This window comes from Calidris pugnax, unplaced genomic scaffold (genome assembly GCF_001431845.1).
Source record: "Calidris pugnax isolate Ruff unplaced genomic scaffold, ASM143184v1 scaffold102, whole genome shotgun sequence".
Taxonomy (NCBI): Eukaryota; Metazoa; Chordata; class Aves; order Charadriiformes; family Scolopacidae; genus Calidris; species Calidris pugnax.
The window spans coordinates 747,397-767,631 of record NW_015090846.1 but is presented as its reverse complement, the minus strand read 5'-3'; the positions used below and the strand labels follow the sequence as shown (position 1 = coordinate 767,631).

At 41.3% G+C, this 20,235-nt stretch overlaps 1 protein-coding gene across 1 annotated transcript in view; it reads left to right on the top strand.

Moving 5' to 3' along the window:
• The first annotated feature begins 501 nt into the window (after nucleotides 1-501).
• FNBP1 (formin binding protein 1) overlaps nucleotides 502-20,235 on the top strand; it is a 73,991-nt gene continuing 54,257 nt past the window's right edge. The window contains exons 1-4 of the mRNA XM_014942813.1: nucleotides 502-610; nucleotides 7,526-7,641; nucleotides 12,713-12,769; nucleotides 15,673-15,820. Coding sequence (XP_014798299.1) covers nucleotides 536-610; nucleotides 7,526-7,641; nucleotides 12,713-12,769; nucleotides 15,673-15,820 — 396 coding nt within the window. The 5' untranslated portion in view covers nucleotides 502-535. The remainder of the gene's footprint in view (nucleotides 611-7,525; nucleotides 7,642-12,712; nucleotides 12,770-15,672; nucleotides 15,821-20,235) is intronic.

Here is a 20,235-nt window from a genome sequence, read left to right as displayed (position 1 = left end):
TTATCTAGCAACATAAAAGGTATTTCAACATAAAACATAGTCTGTTTCCATTCTTGATTTCTGGGATTCCTCTCCCCCCCAGGTTTGAAATGCACTCAGTTGCCTAATGGTGCAGCAAAGAATCTTATTTTTATTCCTGTTTTCTCTTACCTAGATCGAGTTCTGAGGTGAATTGGAAGAGATAAAAGAATAGTGTTAAAAACCTTTTGGGCTTTATGGAATGAGTTTAAGGGGCGGCCGTGAAGGGAAAATGGAGGTGGGAAAATAAGACTGTTGGTTTTTTTTTTCTTGGTGTTGATTACTCAGCTTGAGTGGAAATATGCATGTTTAAGGTGAAAGGTCAGGAAGAATTTATTTAATACTCAAAGGGTGAAATGAAATTAAATGCTTGGATGAATAGGAGATCCACATGAAAAATGCATGTGATCATAAATAGTTGTGTGAGTGAGAACCGGATATACAGGGGTAATGGAAGGGTAGGTTCATAAACCAGCCGGTAAAGCCACAGCCTCATTTCACTGTAAACCAAAAAGAGATGGTGTCCCTGTCCCATCGGTACATCCTCCACGGTGCCATCAGTCCTCCTTGTCTGTGCTGCACGAAGCAAAAGGTTAGTGTCCTGTACTCCATTTCATACTTAACATGTCTAAACACGGATGTTTGTTTAGTTGTCATTAACTGAGGATTTAACTGACTAGCTGAGAAGTTTTGTGTGGGAAGTTGTCTCATCAGTAGTGGCTGAGTCAACAGATGCTGAAGTGCTTTCGTATTTTCTGCTCATCTCTGTTTTCTGGAAGGCTCTTGCAGTGGTAGCCTGTACTTTATGCATTTTCTGTCATTATTAATTTGCCTGAAGACTGAACATTTGCATGTAGCTTTATTGTAGGTCTCCGAGGATCTGTGATCTGAATTCTGTTGTGTTCTGCTAGCACTGTAGTGCCATATGGGACTTAACTGAGCCTATGAAGGTCTCATCATCTTGTTAATTATTTTTCTAATTTGGAGTTGTTAAACCGTGGAATCCAAAAAAGTAATTTAGAATTTGAACACTCTAATGTGTTCTTGATCTTCATTTCCTTTTTGCTTATGGAAATAGGTGACAGTGTTTAAAAAGAGAGACGTGGGAGGAGAAGGTATGAACCAGAGGTGAAAATTGGTGTTTAATTCCCCTATTCCTACTTATGTTTCTAGGACGGTGGATAAACAAGTCATTTTGGGAGGAAAAGGAATCAAACTCCCTGGAGAGTGAGGCAGTAGGAAGTCTTCAAATATACTTAATGATTATGGATCATGGGTCTTTTATTATGTTGCTGGATTAGAATTCTAGGAGCAACACGCTAAATATAAAAGCTTGGTTTTTCTGTTATTAACACCTGAATTTTCAGCACGGTTTTTCTTCACCACTTGTCTCTGTATTGACGTTCTTAGTTTCACACTCCTGCACCACAACCTGTGAAAACAGCAGGAGGTGTGACAGTGACAGGTCAGCCTGGTTCCTGGGACAGTAAGCACTGCCACCTGAGACTCACCTGAGCAGGTCTGACGCCATGGTCAAAATTGTGGAATTAATTGGTGAAGTCTCCCAGAATCTAATCTTTTGTTCACACTTGAAACCAAATAGACATACCAGGACTTTTGGCCTCGCTGTTGGGTGGAGCCAGACTCCCCGTCGTCAGCCTCTCTGTCTGTGAAAAGCACTTATGGGGCACGGGGAGTGCAGTGACCTGGGGAGCCTTGTCTACCTGCAGAGAGCCTGTAACCTGCAGGAAGAGTGGGGACACCCCCTTTATTCCAGTAGATATTAATGCTGGAGCCCCTCGATGGCAAATTAGGGTCCCATCCATCACTGAATCTGACCGAGCTTTGGGTTGAACTAGTTTGTGATAGATGAGAACACTCTAAAGAGGAAGGAATATCTTACTGAGCTGATCTTCAAAGACCACATGAATAACACTTTCTTTATTGCTCAATAATTGGTTGTGCTCTGTGTTATCTGCCTTAGAAACGGGAAGAAAGCTTTTCCTCTGGGTTGTTTTGTTTGTTTTTTTTTAATGGCTAACTTTCTTCTACCCAAAATACTTAGCATAGCTGGGGAATGTGACTTCAGGAGAATGGTTGAGAAGTGAGGGGATTTGACAGCTTGAACCAGCCCTTAAAATGAGGAAAAGCAAATAGGCAGCACTATTTCCATTTTAAGCATTGTCAGTGTAACAAGCATGCGGCCGAGTTTCAGAAGAATGCATGAATGTGAGGTTATTTGGGCAGCGGTAAAAATACTGGGAGAGAATTAATGGAAAGAGAAATGAAGTTAGAAACACACTTTGCCTTAGGGATAAAATTTTCAAAGCACTCTGGGTACTTGGATGTCCAATTCCTGTTCAAGTTAATGATGTTAATAAAGTCCTTCTTTCCTCTTTTTTGAGCTTTAACTCTTGTGTGCGTGCTCAAGAATGTGTTAAGCTCTGAATAAATACGAAGATGCTGTTTGTTTTGGGTAGCTTGTGGCAGAGGCTCTGCTTTCCCACCCCCAAAAAGTCAGGGGTGGGGTTGGGGGGGACAGTTAGTGTGTTCAAAGTCTTCCATCGCGTGGGGAAGGTGTGAAGTGTTTGTTCCACACGTGTTGCTGTCATTAGGAAGCGGGTGGAATCTAATGAAGAGGAGTAAGTTACAGTTGTAGGAGTAGTTTAATTATGTCCACATCTTGATTGTCAATCAAAAGTCTATTCCTTTTTAATAAGCTGTTAATATCACAGTAAGCATAGGGACCTGAAAATGAGTTGACCTAAGACTTGTCAGGTTGGAAGGCCAAGGGACACAGAGAGTAATATAAAGGCTGTGGTGGGAACCTGCTGAGATACACGACTCATTGTCAGTCCAGTATTTTGATCAAGAGTGTTCTTGTGTGTAAACCAGGCTCTGAGTCACAGGAAAGTAGTGAATACTTCCAGAAAATGTTTTGTTGTTTCTTTTTCAGAGAAAACAGGTGCAGAGTGACCTTTTGTTTCCCCCCCACACTGTGGTCTGGTGGGAGCATTCTCACTGAACACTCTGTGATACTTCTTGTCATGTTTTCTTGCATTTTCTTGAAGAATGCTAAAGCCTTGTGGAATTTATTGTTTTCTAGTGTTATCCCTAACTGGAAGGGTGAGTAGGCTGCAAAAACAAACAGAGGAGAGTATGTATATTGGAACTGAAAACTGAAACAGCAGCTCATGGAGGTACCTGACCCATCTTCCAGCCAATGACCAAACCTGCACAGCTGCAGTGGCAGACTTTACCTGCCAAACCTGTGTCCATCACCGGTGGAGATGGTCATTTTGTGCTGAAACCACGTGCTGCTGTCAGTAAACTGCTCCTGGTTGTACAGCCAAGTCCCTTTAGAGTTGAGACAGATGAATCTCACAAGCTGCCCTCTTGCCTATTTCTTTAAGGTAGATGCTTCCCCAGCCATCAGCTTCTTCCTGGCTTCAGTGGGACTCTGATACCTTTATTGATCTCTGTGTTTGAAAATTCTCGTTGAGTTTTACTCTTTGAGTATGAGAAACTTCTTACACCCAGTGCTACAAGTGCTTAAGTTAACCAAAGTACTGGCTAATTTACTGATGACATTTCTCCCTTTATGAAATTTCTTTTCTTTTTTTTTAAATGGGATTAATTACTCTGTAGAGCTTTTTCTAAGCCATAAAATTATTCTGGACTTCAGTGAAAACTGAACTGAAACATAGGATTGGAGTTTGGGAATCTTTTGAAGAACTTTTCTACTGTCTGCTTCTGGGAAGTCTTTTGTGGGAGGCATTTTCAACATTGATTGTTCAAAGGCGTGATATTATTGTTAACTACTCTCAAAAAATCTCCTTTTTAGAAGTTCTGGTTTTGCATTGACTGCGTGCATCCCCAGACTTAGGTTTCCATGAATTAAAGGTTATGCTTTATGATCAAAGCATTCTGTGTCCTCTGTCACCCCTACAGTTCATGAGGCTTTGCCTGCCTTCAGCTTGCTGAGCAGATCCATGGAACGAGGAGGACTGTCTGTATTGGGTCACTCTGGCTGCACTGCCTTTCCTTTGGAATCTCATGCTCACCAAGGGATGGTGTTGCCAATATTACTGATGTTTTTCATCCTTAAGGAACACGGAAAACAGAAGGGATAATGGAATCCATGACCCCAGTGTAACATGCTGTTGTGGGGCGTTGGCTGCTCAGTGAAATGGTTCTTGGGCCAAAACTCTCCCGTGCCCAGAAAAGGACGGAAACTCTTATCTTTAGGAAGGGCTGCAGAAAGCTAAATTGCACCTTGCCTTGCTTCTTGATAGCAGGGGACAGTGCTCGTTGTTTTATCTGGTTGAGGTTCTTCTGGTTACAGCTCGGCGCAGGACAAGTGTCTCTGCTGACTTTATAAATAGAGCGTTGACATCTCCCCACAGCTGGGGTGTCTGACTGTGTGCAGGGACTGTGCCTTCGCGCCGCGCTGTTGTGGGGCGTTGGCTGCTCAGTGAAATGGTTCTTGGGCCAAAACTCTCCCGTGCCCAGAAAAGGACGGAAACTCTTATCTTTAGGAAGGGCTGCAGAAAGCTAAATTGCACCTTGCCTTGCTTCTTGATAGCAGGGGACAGTGCTCGTTGTTTTATCTGGTTGAGGTTCTTCTGGTTACAGCTCGGCGCAGGACAAGTGTCTCTGCTGACTTTATAAATAGAGCGTTGACATCTCCCTACAGCTGGGGTGTCTGACTGTGCAGGGACTGTGCCTTCGCGCCACACACCATGGAGTTTTCTTTTGCCAAACTTGACATAGTGAGGCCGCTGAAACATTCCAGCAGATCCATCATCTATGGGATAACAGACCACACCGAGGCAGCTGCCTGGAGCCATTTTCAGGTTTTTATTCATACTCTGGCCTAAACGATGCTCAGAGAATTGAGTTGGGGTGGTGGTGATGGGGGTGGAAGAGGTTTGGACAACCCACCACCAAGATTGCCTTTCCAGGGGGAGCCTGCTCTATCTTTCTGTGGAGTCAGCAGCCTGAATTATCTTGGAGGGCAGGATCTCCTTGGAGGGCAGGATCTCCTTGGAGGGCAGGATCTCCTTGAAAGGCATTCTTTCTTATGGGAAACCATGGCCTTTCTTCTTGGATGGGGCTGCAGTAGAAATGCTAAGTTAGTTTCTTGTTCCTAGTATGGTATATCTGATAAAGGTGGTTTAATTTGCTTACAGGGATTAGGGAGTGGATTTCCCTCCCCGAGTTTTTCCTTCTCAAAGTTGGGAGTGTTGTGTGAATGCATGTAAACTTGTGAGTAATGGACTGCCTCGTGGGGTATTTATTTTATATGCAAGTGTTTATGTTAAATAATGTAAATTGTGTAAGAGTTGAGTGTGGGATAGTGATGAGAGCTCTTTATCAGAAACCTTAAAAAGGTCATGTTTGCACTGCTTTCTTGACGCCAGCATAACCCAAGATGTAGAGGTGGTGTGTTTGAAGTAGAGCAGAAGATGGCTCTGTGCTGGCATCACACCACGCTCCTTCCTGAGCTCAGCCCTCGGGGAGGAGGAGGGGTCTGTGATGTTACCCATGTCATCTTTGTATTCTCCCCAGCTGTGAAATTGTCTGAAATAAGGATTTGTGTATATGCAAATATGTACTGGCTTAATCCACATCTCCCCTTTCTGCAGAATATGTACATCCTCTTTTTGAGTGAACGATGTTACGTTGGTTTAAGGGTGATTTATATTGCTGGAACTCAGGTTTTTTTATTCTGCGTAGTTTGAATCTTGGGGTTTTTTTGGTGTGTGTTTTTTCTTAACCACTTTTTCTCAGTTCCTGGAGCACAAGGTTTGGAAGTTCTTTACTGTTTTTGTAACTTTATACTATTGCCCTTTTGCTGTTCTGCCCCCAGCGCCTCTTTAATTGACTAATAGTGATATAATTTCAACTGAAGCCTAGTCTGGTTTGGCTGAAGTGGTTTAAAATAGTACCTTATGTAAACCAGAGCTAATATGCACATACACAAACCCAATGTGTCCTGCTCCATGCAAATTACCTGCTGTCTTAACTAGCTTCTTGCTAGAGTTTTGCGAATTTTACACCTCTAACATGATTCCTATTTCTTACCCTCAAAACAGAGTTAAAACATTTTTGTTAGGAAGTAGCAGCTTCTGTGTGCGTGACTTTGCTTCGATGCTGAAAGAATCTCTCCTGATACTGATCTAATTTGCTGCCAGAGCCAGATATGCTATAAAGCAGAAAGTGGTATTTGCTTAAAAGCAACATATTCATAAACTAGGCTTTTTAGTAGTTTTCTGTTTGTTTTTTTTTTCTACTCTGTGCATCTAAGGAAGTGGGTTAGTATTGCTTTGATAACATTTGATGATAGTGCTACAAACTGAAAGTCGCAACACCAAATCTTTGGCAGAGAGAACGAAGCATTGCTTCTGTCAGAGGCTTTAATTGTGGCAGAAAAGCATCTGCCCCAAACTTATTGCTGCGTACAATTTTTTGGAAAATGTTGTAAATCTGACCTTTGTACTGCAGATGTACAAATTTATTTTCTTATTTTCCATTGGTTTCCATAATGGAACCAGATGCCAAATAAGTCAGGCTGATATTAAAGTCCTTGTTTGTGCTGTGTTTCTGTCAGGATAATTATTTGGTGTATCTCAGTTTAAAAATTATTTTTTAAGTCTTGTAGAAACATAAACGCTGTGTGGAATGGATGATTATGGAATTTGAGTGTGGTGTTGACGTAACCAAATTTTAAAAAATAAGGTAATTCTAGGTTAAATCTGCAGATAGTAATAAGCTGGCTTGGATAATTAATTTGGATTTAGAGTTGCTTAATTTCTCTTGGCATTTGAAAATCCCAAACTGACTTGTGGAATGTTCTTGATTGAACAAACTTTTATTGAAAACATGTGTGACTGTGTTCTTGAGGGCAACAATATTTGAAGAACAAAGTAGCATCTGTATCTAACTGGAGGTAGATGAGAAGACTTGCTGTAACCACGGCTAATGCCGGTCTTTGTGGCAGGATTCGATGGCACGGCTTCTGTTTTAGAACAAAGAAGGCAATAGGGGAAGTAAATTTGGTTCTGTAAAATGGCTGTTAACCTTTCTGAATGATATTTCAAATTCGTATCACTGACAAAGCTTGTATAGAAATCTGTATTTTCCAGGCTAAAATCAGAATTATTAATTAGCAGTAGATCTCAAATTCACGTAAAGTACTGGCAAGAGGATCCATTTCCTGTCCTTTGTCTAATTGTATCTTGGTAGAAAATTGCATTCAGTAGAATTGCCAGAATTTCTGAAATGAAACTGATTCAGAAATGAGGAATGAAGAATGGTACTGGATCTGTCTCATGTTAAGAAACAGATTTCTGTTGATTTAAAAACCCTTGTAGCTACAAAAAGATGTGTGGTAATGGAAAATATTAATAACACTTTCTTTGTGGTGATACGCACTTTGGAAATGTATTTTTAGTTATCTCTATGTTCAACGAGACTAAACTATTTTTTTTTTGATTCATTGCAGGACCAGTTTGACAACTTAGAAAAACACACGCAATGGGGTATTGATGTTCTGGAAAAATACATCAAGTTTGTAAAAGAAAGAACAGAGATTGAACTCAGCTATGCAAAGCAGCTTAGGTAAGTGGGGATGTAAAGTTCTGGGTTTGAGCTGCATCTGTTCCAAGCCTGTAATCATCTGCCAGTGGTGGCAATTCGTTTGGTTTGTAATAATGGCTTTTAGAGAATAGCTTTAATTTAGAGAATGGAAAGCTAAAGTTAATTTAGGATGCTGTTTTATTATCTCTGCTAAAAATCATATGCTTTGCAAAAAGAAAGGTTATTTAGGTGACTGAGTAGCAAACTAGGGCTTACTCACAATTGACCTGTGATTAATGGCTCAGGCTTTGAGGATAGCATTGTAATGTTTTCCATGAAATTAGGACTGCTGTGTGTAAATGCTGAAGGGCTTAAGAATTCAGCAGGATAATGATAATTTATTATAAGGTAAAGTTTAGGGTTTCTTTTCATAAGACAAACTCTTTATGAGTGCGTGTTGGAGAAATTGCAGGTCAGAAAGTCAGTCTCAGCCCTTGGAAATTTGGTCGATGTAGTTAGCCAAATTGCAGCCTGAGGTTTGAATTTTGACAGTTTTATAATCTTGCCACTGTTCTTGTGATGCGTCTCCTGAACAGAGCAGAGATCCTGTGATTTATCTCAAGTAGCTAAATTACTGGAAATTCCTGCTACGTATGTTTTACGTGTCTGGTTCAACAGTCAGGCTGTAGGGAGAGAAGGGGAGTGGGTGTGAGCCAGACCCGGAAAATGTATTCCTTGAGGTCAAATCCAGTGTAAATGGGGAAGGGATGCTAAAAACCTCCCACACAAATAGCTCTTACCCTGCTTTTCCCAGTAGGGTAGAAAAAATGCAAGGTGAACAGGGGTTCAGAGTACAACACACTGTCCTGCTGCTGCGGAAGGAGGCTGTGGTGCAATATTGTTGGCAGCCTCTGGTGTCCAGGGTGATAAACTGGAGGTGGTGGAGCTACCTGGGGAGGGGGCTAATTCTTCCCAACACTTCTAGTAAATCCATATCACTTTTTTGCATGATTAAAATACATATCAGAACTTTTTCCATCTACTCAGTATTTACAGAGATTGAGATCTGAGGTTCCGCCTGATCTGTATATATCTAAAGCACCATGTCTATTAAAAAAAAATAAAATAATCACCCAGAATTTTTGATGCTTGTGTTGGCATGGATTTGAGATGCACAATGGCCTGTGATTTACAAGGAGTTGGTGATTGATAAAACCCCGCCTTCATGGTTATGGGCTCTCTCAGGGGAATGCCGTGAGGATTCCCCAGGGTCGCTGCTACAGACAAGCAGGAAATAGAGAATGACTTGTGCAGGAAGAAATTGCTCACGTCCTATGGAGATGAGAAGAGATTGAATTACAGAGGCCAAATGAGCTGGAAAAAAGAGAGTATGACTGGAGTGGGAAACCCCAGCAGAGTATCTGTGTGAGCAGGCCTGTCTGGTGAAGAATCACACCCTAGACTCAATTAATTTCTTAGGATGATAAATTTCAGGTGTAAAGAGCATAATTATGAAAATGGACATTCAAAAAAAATGTTTAAGGGAAGTGGGAGTTCTACCTCAGGCTATTTAAGAGCTCATGAGCTTTACTTACTCTGTCCTAGACTTCCAAAACAATCTTGGTGAATTCTTTCCTTCTCCCTGTATTTTAATTCCCAATGCATGGCTGTGTTCGTCTCCCCACCCACAGGCATGATTTGAGGACAAATATATTAATCCCTGAGAAGCTCTTAAAACACAATGCTGTTTGGAGACATCTAGAAGTTAGAGGTGTACTAATAAAAAAAAAAAGGAAATGTAGACTTGTCAAATGTTGAGATAAAACAGTGCTGGACATTAAATAAAATAAATCATGCATCTGCTTCTAATAAGTCTCCTTAAGTCTGGTGCAAACCTTTCTTGTATCGCATCTGTTTGGTGTATAAGGGCTGCAGCATATCAGTGCATGTCATAACATGCAGACATGCTATTAAAAAAGGACAAGTCAACACAAAATACTCCTGTGGGTTTAACTCGGTTTTATTTAGAGTGTAGGTAAAGCTGCTGAACCTTGTTTTCTTTTGTGAAACTTCTGTTTTCTTGTCTACTTGTCAGCCTCCTCATCTGTTGGAGCCTAATTGTTTGCTATTTAAAAATGTTTCTTTCCTTCCTCTTTATAATTCCACAGATATATATGTAATATTTTGTTTTAAAAGCATTAAGTTAGATCTACATACTTGCAGGTTACATAAAATTTATCAACTTTTGCCAGTGGAAGAAACTCCCTGGTGTCAATATCTTACATAGTTAGATCTACATACTTGCAGGTTACATAATATTTATCAAATTTTGCCAGTGGAAGAAACTCCCTGGTGTTACATACCTTACACGTTGTGCCTGCACTATTCAATTCCTGCTTGTACCATTTGCAGTCTTGGTCTGAGGGTCCAGTTCACATTGGACATGATTGTTTTCTTAATTGCTTTGCATTATAATTGTTGAGTTGTTAGGCTGGGAAGGAAGGGATGCAGAAATGGTAGTGTAGTGGTGTTGCATTGTCCACCTTCCCTAGTCACTGCTTACCTTACAGCACACACACTGAGCATCAAACAGTGGATGGATAGCTGTGAGGAAGACATATTGGAAAAAAAAATGCTTAAGATACCAGGATAATCGGAGAATCAGGAACCTCTGGTGGACGATAAATGTGAGAACACACTGAGCATCAAACAGTGGATGGATAGCCTTGAGGAAGACATATTGGAAAAAAAATATGCTTAAGATACTAGGATAATTGGAAAATCAGGAACCTCTGGTGGATGATAAATGTGAGAGAAAGAGTAAGATGTCAAAGCAGAAATGAGGGAGCAGAGGAACAAGCTGGAAAGGCAGAAAAAAATGATGCATTGTGAGAGTCAAATAGAAATTAGTTGGAGACAGGTGCACAGGCGCGCACAGGATCTTTCCAGAATTGCTGTTTTATTGCTAATCTTTGTTCTTATTGTGTTCCCTCTTTAATCATGGTTAGCTCAGAAGGTGGTACTGCACAATTGCAGGCTGAACGTGTGAGAGTCGTATTGACTCTTACTCGATTCAGTATCACTTCTGGGTTTTTTGTATGTACCCTGGTTTTAAATCCTACATATGTTTTGATTAAGAAAAAGGGGGGAAAAAGTAAAGAAACTTGTATATATAAGCTCTATATTTTATGTTTTATAACGATGCAGAAAATAATTTGTTTAACCCAGGTACTAATCCTTGTTACCTGCTTTCAGAGTCTTTTTTTCTGTGAAAGCATAGTCTGGATTTTTTTTTTCCCCTAGCTCTGTAGCATTTCTACACCTTTAAAGCCTGACAAGACAACAGTAACTCTGTATGTCAGAATTAATTGGACAGCATGACAGTGCAGGGACACGTGTGTTCTGAGTGTGTGTGAAAATGCCTTATTAGAGTGGTTTTCTGTGCATGTTTTCACGTGGTTTTTCTTCTCCTCTTTGAGTGGGGGTGTGGAGGGAGGAGGCATTCCCAGGGCACAGGAAGAGGAATCATGTAGAAGAGTTTGCAGAATCCTTGCTCTGCTGGGATTCTTTGGTGGAAGGTGCTGTACGGATAAGTAGAGAAGTCATTGCAGAGCATCCCCTTTGAGAGAAGGCAGAGATGAGAAAGGAGATGCTTGTTTGGATCCCTTCCAGTAGGGATACTTAAATTTTGAGAAACACATGTTTGTCTGCAAATCTGCCAGGGTTCTGGCCACTGCTCTGTTTGGGCAGATGCTTCTTAATTCCTTAAGGAGACAAAAGGAATAAGAAATGTGAGATGAGGCCCTGCTGTGTCCCAGTTACCAGTAAAACCAGCAGGCATCAGGGAGTGGGTTACACCTCTGAAAAAACAGTTTCTTTTCAACTGGATGTGTGCTGGGGGTCCTCCAAAGAGTTTGGCACAGATGGGCCAATGCAACTTGGTAGTCCATTGGACAACGGTTCCATTAGTACTACTTGCATGTTTTTCTTAATTGCTGAAACGACCATGTAAAGCTAAAACAAATGGCTTCCATTTCACAGCAGGGTAACAGAGGCTGCAGGAAGGTGGACAGTAGTAGGGCTGAGTTTAGAATAGAGGAGGTCTCAGTGCTGCAGCACTGAAAAGGTCTTAAGTAAGAATTGTCTGCTCCCTGGCTTGCATTTTTTAATAGATGTGTGGTGTTGTACTGTGCTACAGCATAATGTGCATCCTAATGAAGAGCTTTAATTATCAGCAGGGTGTGTTGGGTGTTGGATGGGCAGCACACACTCATTCTACCCTTTGTGTGCTGCTGGGGAGGAGCTCCATAGGTGCTTTCAGGACAGGGAGAGCCATGTACTGTCAAACATGTTAGCAGAGTTATGGTCACATTTCTTATTCAAGATATGATCACTTAAAAAGCATATCAATATTTTAAATCACTAGTTGGATGTGGGGTAATGAGAGATAAGCATCTGTGCTAATTGGGGTAATCAAATTTCACATTTCTCCCACCATCAGTTGATAATCATAAAATGGACCCCCCCTTTTGTCATCTCAGTGCAGCTTCCCACAGCTTTATGAAGATTTTTCTCTTCCTTGGAAGCACCCTGCTAGAGGCAGGCAAACTTCCATGGCCACAAGTGTCATCTGCAGCAAACCACACTTCAGTGGGCTGGCAGACCTTTGGATATGGAGCAGCACCTTCTGCTGGTGGAGTCTGTAAAGTGTGTCTGTGTATCCAAGGACCAATATTTTTACTGTAAAAGGGTCTCCTTTAGATCAGAGGAAGGAGACCTGTGCTTCAGCAGAACCAGAACTCAGGTGTATTGACTTCATGACCTTAATTTGTTCTCAGGTTTATTGAGAATGTTGCAGTTTGGAGACTGAAGCACCATGTACCCTCACCTTAATTTGTTCTCAGGTTTATTGAGAATATTGCAGTTTGGAGACTGAAGCACCATGTTCTTTGAGTGTTGCTACAATGCAATCAGAGCCCAATTGTAATCATCATTCTGAAAACGTGTCTGGTCACTGCAAATAAAAACTGAAGCCCCACAGAATCTGTGTGCACACAAAGATTATCCAGTTAATTTAAAGAAAACTTTAATATATATGTATTTTTACTTTTAGGAATCTTTCGAAGAAATACCAACCCAAGAAGAACTCCAAAGAAGAGGAAGAATACAGGTATGTTCATGATCCACTGCTGAGTGAGCATGTGAAGAGGAAGAATACAGGTATGTTCATGATCTGCTGATGAGTTGAAGGAGGAAGGGGGAAAGTTTGGGTTACCAGCTAGGATTTGGCTTGTAAACCAAAAGTTTTAAAGTCAAGAGTACAGAAATCATAGACGCAAAAACAGGCTTATGCCCGGAGTAAGTAGATACTAAGGAGTGAATTTTCAAAGTTTGGATTTGGTCTATAACTATTAAATTCCCTTTATAGGGAAATCATAGACGCAAAAACAGGCTTATGCCGGGAGTAGGTAGATACTAAGAAGTGGATTTTCAAAGTTTGGATTTGATCTATAACTGTTAAAGTCTCTTTATAGGTTATGTTTTCTGGATGCCTGGTTTGGGGGTTTTTTGTTTGGTTTGGTTTTTCCACGTACCTTAAAAACTCTAAGCCAGACAATGTAAACCTGGCTCTTTGAAGTGAGTGGCCAAATTAATAATAACTACTTTGAGCAGGAACAGAAACAGTTGTTAATTTTAGCATGGAACTCCAGCAGTCTGCGCAAGTATTAAATTACTCAAATGGACTGACGACACGGATCAGTAACTTAGTAAAGGGATAATGTTGTGACTCCGCAGAGAAACCAGTGGCTCTTGAAGAGTAAGGTGAAGGATGTAGTTTGTACTCCCAGTATTCTCAATGTAAACCTGGCTCTTTGAAGTGAGTGGCCAAATTAATAATAACTACTTTGAGCAGGAACAGAAACAGTTAATTTTAGCATGGAACTCCAGCAGCCTTCGCAAGTATTAAGTTACTCAAATGGACTGATGACACGGATCAGTAACTTAGTAAAGGGATAATGTTGTGACTCCGCAGAGAAACCAGTGGCTCTTGAAGAGTAAGGTGAAGGATGCAGTTTGTACTCCTAGTATTTTGGGATGGATCAAAGCAGGACTTGCTGCTGCTGAAGGATGTTGCATGGCCTCAGCTGCCGGTGTCTCCCCGCTGGCAGGGGACCAATGTGCCCCTCGCAGATAGTGACTGCAGTGCCAGAATATTCCTGCTCTTGATGAGATTGAAGATATTCTTGAAAGAGAACTTTCTAGAGGAGGAGCCTTCCAACAGACAGGCCATAAGCCAGAACGAGAACCTTTTCCTTAGAGCACTCTTGACTCTGAAATTTCTCAACGCCAGCGTTTTGTAACGCATCAGCTTTGGATGAAGCCTGACCCCGGAGCCTTGTATTGCAGGAAGTGGCTCTGCCTCTGGAGAGCCTGGCAGCAGACTCAGACCCTTCACCTTGAAATTTGAAACATTTCAAATGAGTTTGGATGTGGATCCAACTGTATGATTATATAAACTTAGATTTTTTGGGTCAGACCCCCAAGCTGCTGTATACAGCTACTCTACTGACTCATATTAACAGAGATAACAGCCTTTTCATATCCTTTTTAATTTATTTTTAGTTAACATTGTTTGGGAATCAGTTATTTATGCCATTACTTCCTGAGATATGGATATTTATACAAGGAAGTTTATGTTACCAGCATATCAGCTGGTTGAGTCTGTACCTGGGATTAGGAAGAAATCTGCCTTTGGGTATTTATACCATAAATGGGTATTTTGAGTTTACTACAACGTTTTTTGACATGTCTTTCATTGCTGGAAAAAGGATATTGGAGTTAAATGATATATATGATGTGGCACAGAAGATCCTGTGTGTCCTTTGCCCTTTTAAATGTTGTGTTCACCTCCGTATAGTTTCCTCATGTCTCTAAATAATGTCTGAGGATTTGTCAGGCGACCTTTGGGTGCCTCGGACACTGCTTTGAGACAGCCTGTCTAAAAATTATCTGTTTCCAAGCTTATTGTCAGTCTGTAGTTCTGTGGCTTTGATCCTCTGTCTTTTGCAACTGGGATTTCTCCTGAGGCACCACAGCTTGACTGGGAATGTGGCTGCTTGTATTGGACTGTATTTTTAGTCTCTTTTTTTTTAGTTTCTTTTTTTTTCTGTTTGTTTTTTTATGCCATTTTCATCCCTATGTATACCACTTCTCTCTCTTTCCTCTAAATCTCTCCCTCGTTGCTTCTCTTTTTCACCTTTAGGTGATATTATCAATGCAAACTGCTGCCATTTAATATTAATAACTTCTCTAGCATGTACAAGTGCAGTGCTTCAAAGCTGCTGTTTCCAGCTGACCAGCACAGCCAGCTGGGGTATTTAAATGCAGCTCTGTTGGCGCTGCACTGAGTATGCTAGTGACATAATCTGCTGTTTTGAAATTGTGTGCACAGATGGTCATTTCTTCCTTTTAATAATACACAGAATGTTGCACTGGAGATTATTTTATACAAAAAGTAAACCTTGTGGTGGAAGGTACTAAAAAATATGGGTTGACAATGAACATCTGGTTAGTAAACTCACTACCTTGTTGAAAACTTCATAAACTATAGCTGATTTAAATCAAATTTACACTGTGGAAAGTTTTCTTTTCCCCTTTATGCTAGCCAAAAAGTTGGTTTCTTAGCCAGGATTTTGCAAGGTAGAGTACACTGATGACTCTGTGCACTGAATTGTAGGACTGGAAAGAGTGTAACTAGAAACGTTTGGTGAATAGAGATTAGAATAGTGAAGTCTCAGAGCTGTGCTGATAAAAAACCTGGCACTCTAAAACTGTGATATTTTAAGAGCCAATGTCAAACTGTCTAAATCAAGATTAATTTATCAGACAACTGTCAGTGTGTGGGATAAGCTTCCTTTTGAGAAATTCCTTCAAGTGAATTCCTTCTGTGCTAATTCATATTCACTCTCACGTAGCAATGCTAAATGCTTAAGAAGGATACAACCTCCCTTTGCAGCGTGTCTTCCTGAAAAGAAAGGGACTACAAGTAAAATGCATTTTTGTCTTCTGCAGGTACACATCAACTAGAGCCTTCCTAGCCACTTTAAATGAAATGAATGACTATGCTGGACAGCATGAGGTCATTTCAGAGAACATGACCTCTCTTATCACTGGGGAGTTAACACGCTACGTGCAGGAGCTGAAACAAGAGAGGAAATCGGTAATGGATCATTTTTTATTCTTCACAATTAATTGCTTTTTAAGACAGATGTTCAGTACTAGGGGAGTTCGGTGTTAAGCAAAATTTATTTGTAGTTAATAAATACAAGCTTTGCTAACGAACTGAGCATTAAAAAAAGTGGGTTACATACCCTGGCCAATTCACTGAACCATTTCAATCAAATGTTATAAAACCAGACAGCAATGCCTTCAGGAGAATCCCTGCTAAATAAGGTCAGAGATCCATCTGTGCTGAAGGCTCTGTTAGCCAAAAGCTCGTTTGGGGAAGAGTCCAGCAGCACTGCGAAAGCCTGAAATAAACAGAGAAACTAAGCTCGTTTGGGGAAGAGTCCAGCAGCACTGTGTAAAGCCTGAAATAAACAGAGAAACCGTATTCCTGAAACTGACTGAAAGAATTCTTAGGATCTTGGTTCATATTTTCCTGCTTCTCAGCCAGATCTGGTCAACAGAACTTTTACCCCTTGGTGAGTGGGCATAAAATAGTGATTCTGAGCATTGTTGTTACAAATAGTGACAACAGGTGTAAAAGGACTAAGCAAAGTGCAAGAAGGCATGGGAGCATCAGGGCACTCTATTTTATTTCCAAACTGTTGGTCCATTATGGAAAGTGCAAAAGGGCTCTTGCTCAGTCCAGCAAAACGTGCACATTTATAAGCAGTCCCACTAAACATCAGCATGTGTTAAAGTGCTGGGAAGCACCAGAGTCCTGGAAATTACCATATTTTCCTAAGTATAGCATTAGGATAGTAAGTCTGTCAACAGAGGAAAAGATACACCTTTAATTTGCAAAATGATGTGTAATCTTTCAGCGGTGTAATATTTTGGCAGCAACATGAACGGGTGTTTTACATATAGCTGTGATAAGAATGTTTTCTCAGCCACTTCTATGACCTTTGCTTCAGCATGGATTCTCTACGATAAAGCAAACAAAAAAAGGCATTCCAGTATGGCATTTCCCTGTCACTTCTACTGTTTTTACCTAATTTTTCAATTATATGGGCGTATAAGGTGATTGGAATATCTGTTAGACATTTTAAGTGTGATGAAAGAGATTTTGCTATCTTTCTTGTAAAGAATGTGGGCAGTAACTGTATTGCTTTTTTGTTTTATTTGTAGACTTTTGTAGTAAGTGTGGCTCAGAAGTAATAGGTGAATGACAGGAAAATTATTTTAAGATTGGTCGAGTGATAACAGCATGGGAACAGCAAAAAACCATCTGACAATGTAATTATCAGCTGTCGCTGATAATTCTTAGTCTTTGACAGAAAACAGTTGTCAGTCATGGTTGTTTGGGTTTTTTTTCTTGTAACACGAACATAAGCTACGTGAATTATGAATCCTTGTCTGATTCCTGTAGATTTCTCATTTATGAGCAAATAGTGTTGAAAAGAAAACTGTGTCCACCTTCAGGCACTTTTCATACATAGCCCTTTCTCGCTTCATACTGTAAACCAGAAATGCATCAATCTTGCTGGGATCTGCGGGAGGGGAAGGTGGTGCCTTTGTAAATATCACAGAGGGCTCATGCTTTGGCAAAACCTTTTATGATACAAATTGATGAATGGCTTGGGTTTTCCAGAAATTTTGCTGGCAGAGTTCTCATGCTCGCTGCTTGATATGTCATCAGCTGTTATGCTACGAGTTCATGGAAGCATCTAGGTTGGAAAAGACCCTGAAGATCATCAAGTCCATCCATTAACCTAACGCTGCCAAGCCCACCAAGTTGCTAGAAGCTGTAAGAAAAGATGATTGCTGCTGGGGCTAGGGCCACACATCAGGATTGGGAGACCCACATTCTTGTCCACAGAGTCTTGTATAATTTCATTCAGTCATTCAGGTGTCCAAATACCTGTGAAATGGCACAAATTACCAGTGGTTTCAGTATGACTGAGATAGATCAGCACCTTTGCTCTTTTTGTTACAGTTTCCCACCTGGAAGATGAAAATGATACCTAGAGGTGTCCTAAGTATAAATGTGTGAATGATGAACTCGGAGCAGCAGAAAGCAGTCAGGCAAACATCCCACTTCAGAGCTGCTGTTTCCAAAGCAATCCCCTTTGATATGCAATAGGAATTGTGCATTTAATGGAGTCATGGGGGATGAGGGTGGTGATCTTTAAACACGTGGGGTCTGATGTGTGCCTGCATTACTCTGTTTTCATGCTCATTTAGCTCTATTGATTAAAGTGGAATTGCACCAGCAGCTGATTGGGTCGCATAATTAGAAATCACACTTCTTTGTTTTTCCATGACAAGTACAAGCCCGTAGCCTGTAATCAGCACAGAACCCGGTAGTATATAAAGCCTTTCATTGGTTTAATGCTGGGTAGAATTCATTTGTCATGCAATTTTTAGGTGTGTTGGATTTGTTTGACTACTGTGAAAGGCATACTTGGGGTGCCTGTGTCATGTTTATCCGTGTAGGATAGTTGCTGATGGTGAAAAGAGGGGAAGAAGCAGCTGATTAAAACCAGGCAGGACAGTCTGGAGGCGGAACAAGTGGGATGATTTGCAAATTCACAGAGGTTTGGCACTGTTCAAAAGACACGATACCTCGTCATTCCTCTGGCCTGGTTTGGAGTTCAGGAGAGTTCTGCGTTATCTTTTTGTTTTTATAGATAATGTGCTTTGTGGCATGATGGTATTTTGATCATCAGAAAAGTAGTTAGAGAAATCAGACAAAGACTTGTTTTTGTGAAACTTGAATATCATAAGCAACAAAGGTCAATCCGTGGGTTAAACTTTATTGAACCACATGTTCTTCTTCCATAGGATGTCACTGTACCAGCCAAGTGGTTGCCCTCCCGGTGCCTGAAGCTGGGTGTGCACCCTGCCTGCTCCTCACACGGAGTGTGCGTGCCAGGGGGTGAACTCCCTGAGCTGTTTCAGTTCTTCCCAGAGGTCGGGTGAAGTGAAACTCCCTATAGCACAGTTCCTCACTTCAACTTCTTCTTGTGTTCTTTTGATCTTAGTGTGTCCATGCTCTCATGTGAGCAATTCTCATCTTCAGCCAGGCTCCAGGTAGCTGTTTCAAAGCTGGAATTTCAGTTCTGCGCTCCATGGGAAGGTCATGCCTCATCCTCCTTCCTTTTGAGGTTGTTGAGGCCAGATGCATGTGACTGTGCAGAGACCTCTGTCATCAAGCCACAAAAATGTGTTAGGGATCATCTCAGAGGGGTTCAGGGAAAGAACTTGCTTCTGCGGTCATTCTTCATGCCACCCCAATTTCACCAAAACCCTTACTTTGGGGTGGCTGTGGAAGGTGCCAGGTTTGAGCTGGGGGCCCTGCAGTATTCCAAAATTGACTCTTAATCTTGCTTGTCTATGACAAAAGAAAAAGGGGTGATCCCTGTAGTGTCAAGGGGGGTGTTTGGGCTTCTACTTCAGAAGCATTTCCAGGTTAGAAATGTACTCCAGTTCTTCTGCTCCCACCCATTGCGACTGTTGCCGTCGTGATGGTAGCTCCTAAGCAGACCAGTTATTCTCCACGTGAGAGATCACCAGCATTTTGATGGCTTAGTGAGGGAATCTGCTTCTCTGCATTGCTGCTCCTGCCAAATTACTCAGCATGCTTTGTTCTATTAAAAAAACCAATCATCTAGACACGGAGGCTTTTGTTACCCTCTTTTGGGGTGCCACCCTAGAGGAATACTGAGCAAACATGTGGCCAGCGCAGCCCAAGCACTGACAATTTCCTTTTTTTATCTTAAGGCTTCTTGAGATAGCTCTGTTTAAGTGTTCTCTCAACTATGGCTGAGGAAAACCCTCAGTACTGTAGTTTATCTGGATAGAAATTCAAGAATTAATTCCTGGGACAATTGTGATTCAGATCTTTGGTCGCAAACTAGGTCTGACTCATGATCTCCTCTGGCAGCAGCTGCTCTGTGTAGCTGTTGCTCGTGTCAGCTTTGCTAAAAATGTATTTGGGAGTCATGAACTATCCCTCTTATTAAAGCTGCTGCTTTCACCTCTACCTCCACCTCCCCTCGGGGGTAGGCTGGCTCCGTACAATCAAGCATGAAAGTCAAGTACGAGCCAAGAGCTTTGCTGCAGACTGAACTGGTGCAGCACTGGGATTCTGTGGTTGGGAGAGAATTTACCTGATGTCAATACGTTCCATTTTGTGTGGGGATAGAAGGGGAGCAAGGAATGAATGCATCCTTATGGGTACCGTGAGGGCAAAAATGGCCTGGTTCTTCATGGTGGAGCGTGTGTGCCCTCCCTGTGTGTATTCATATGGGGGGTGTACATGTCAGAGAACTTTCTGTTTCTTGTACGCTCTCAGGTGTTGATGAAAAGTAAATAATTGGAGGAATTCTGCCATGGTCATTCATTCTGAATAGTGCCCTGTTCTGCAAATAGTCCTGTGGTTTTCAGCAGGATTTCTCACACACC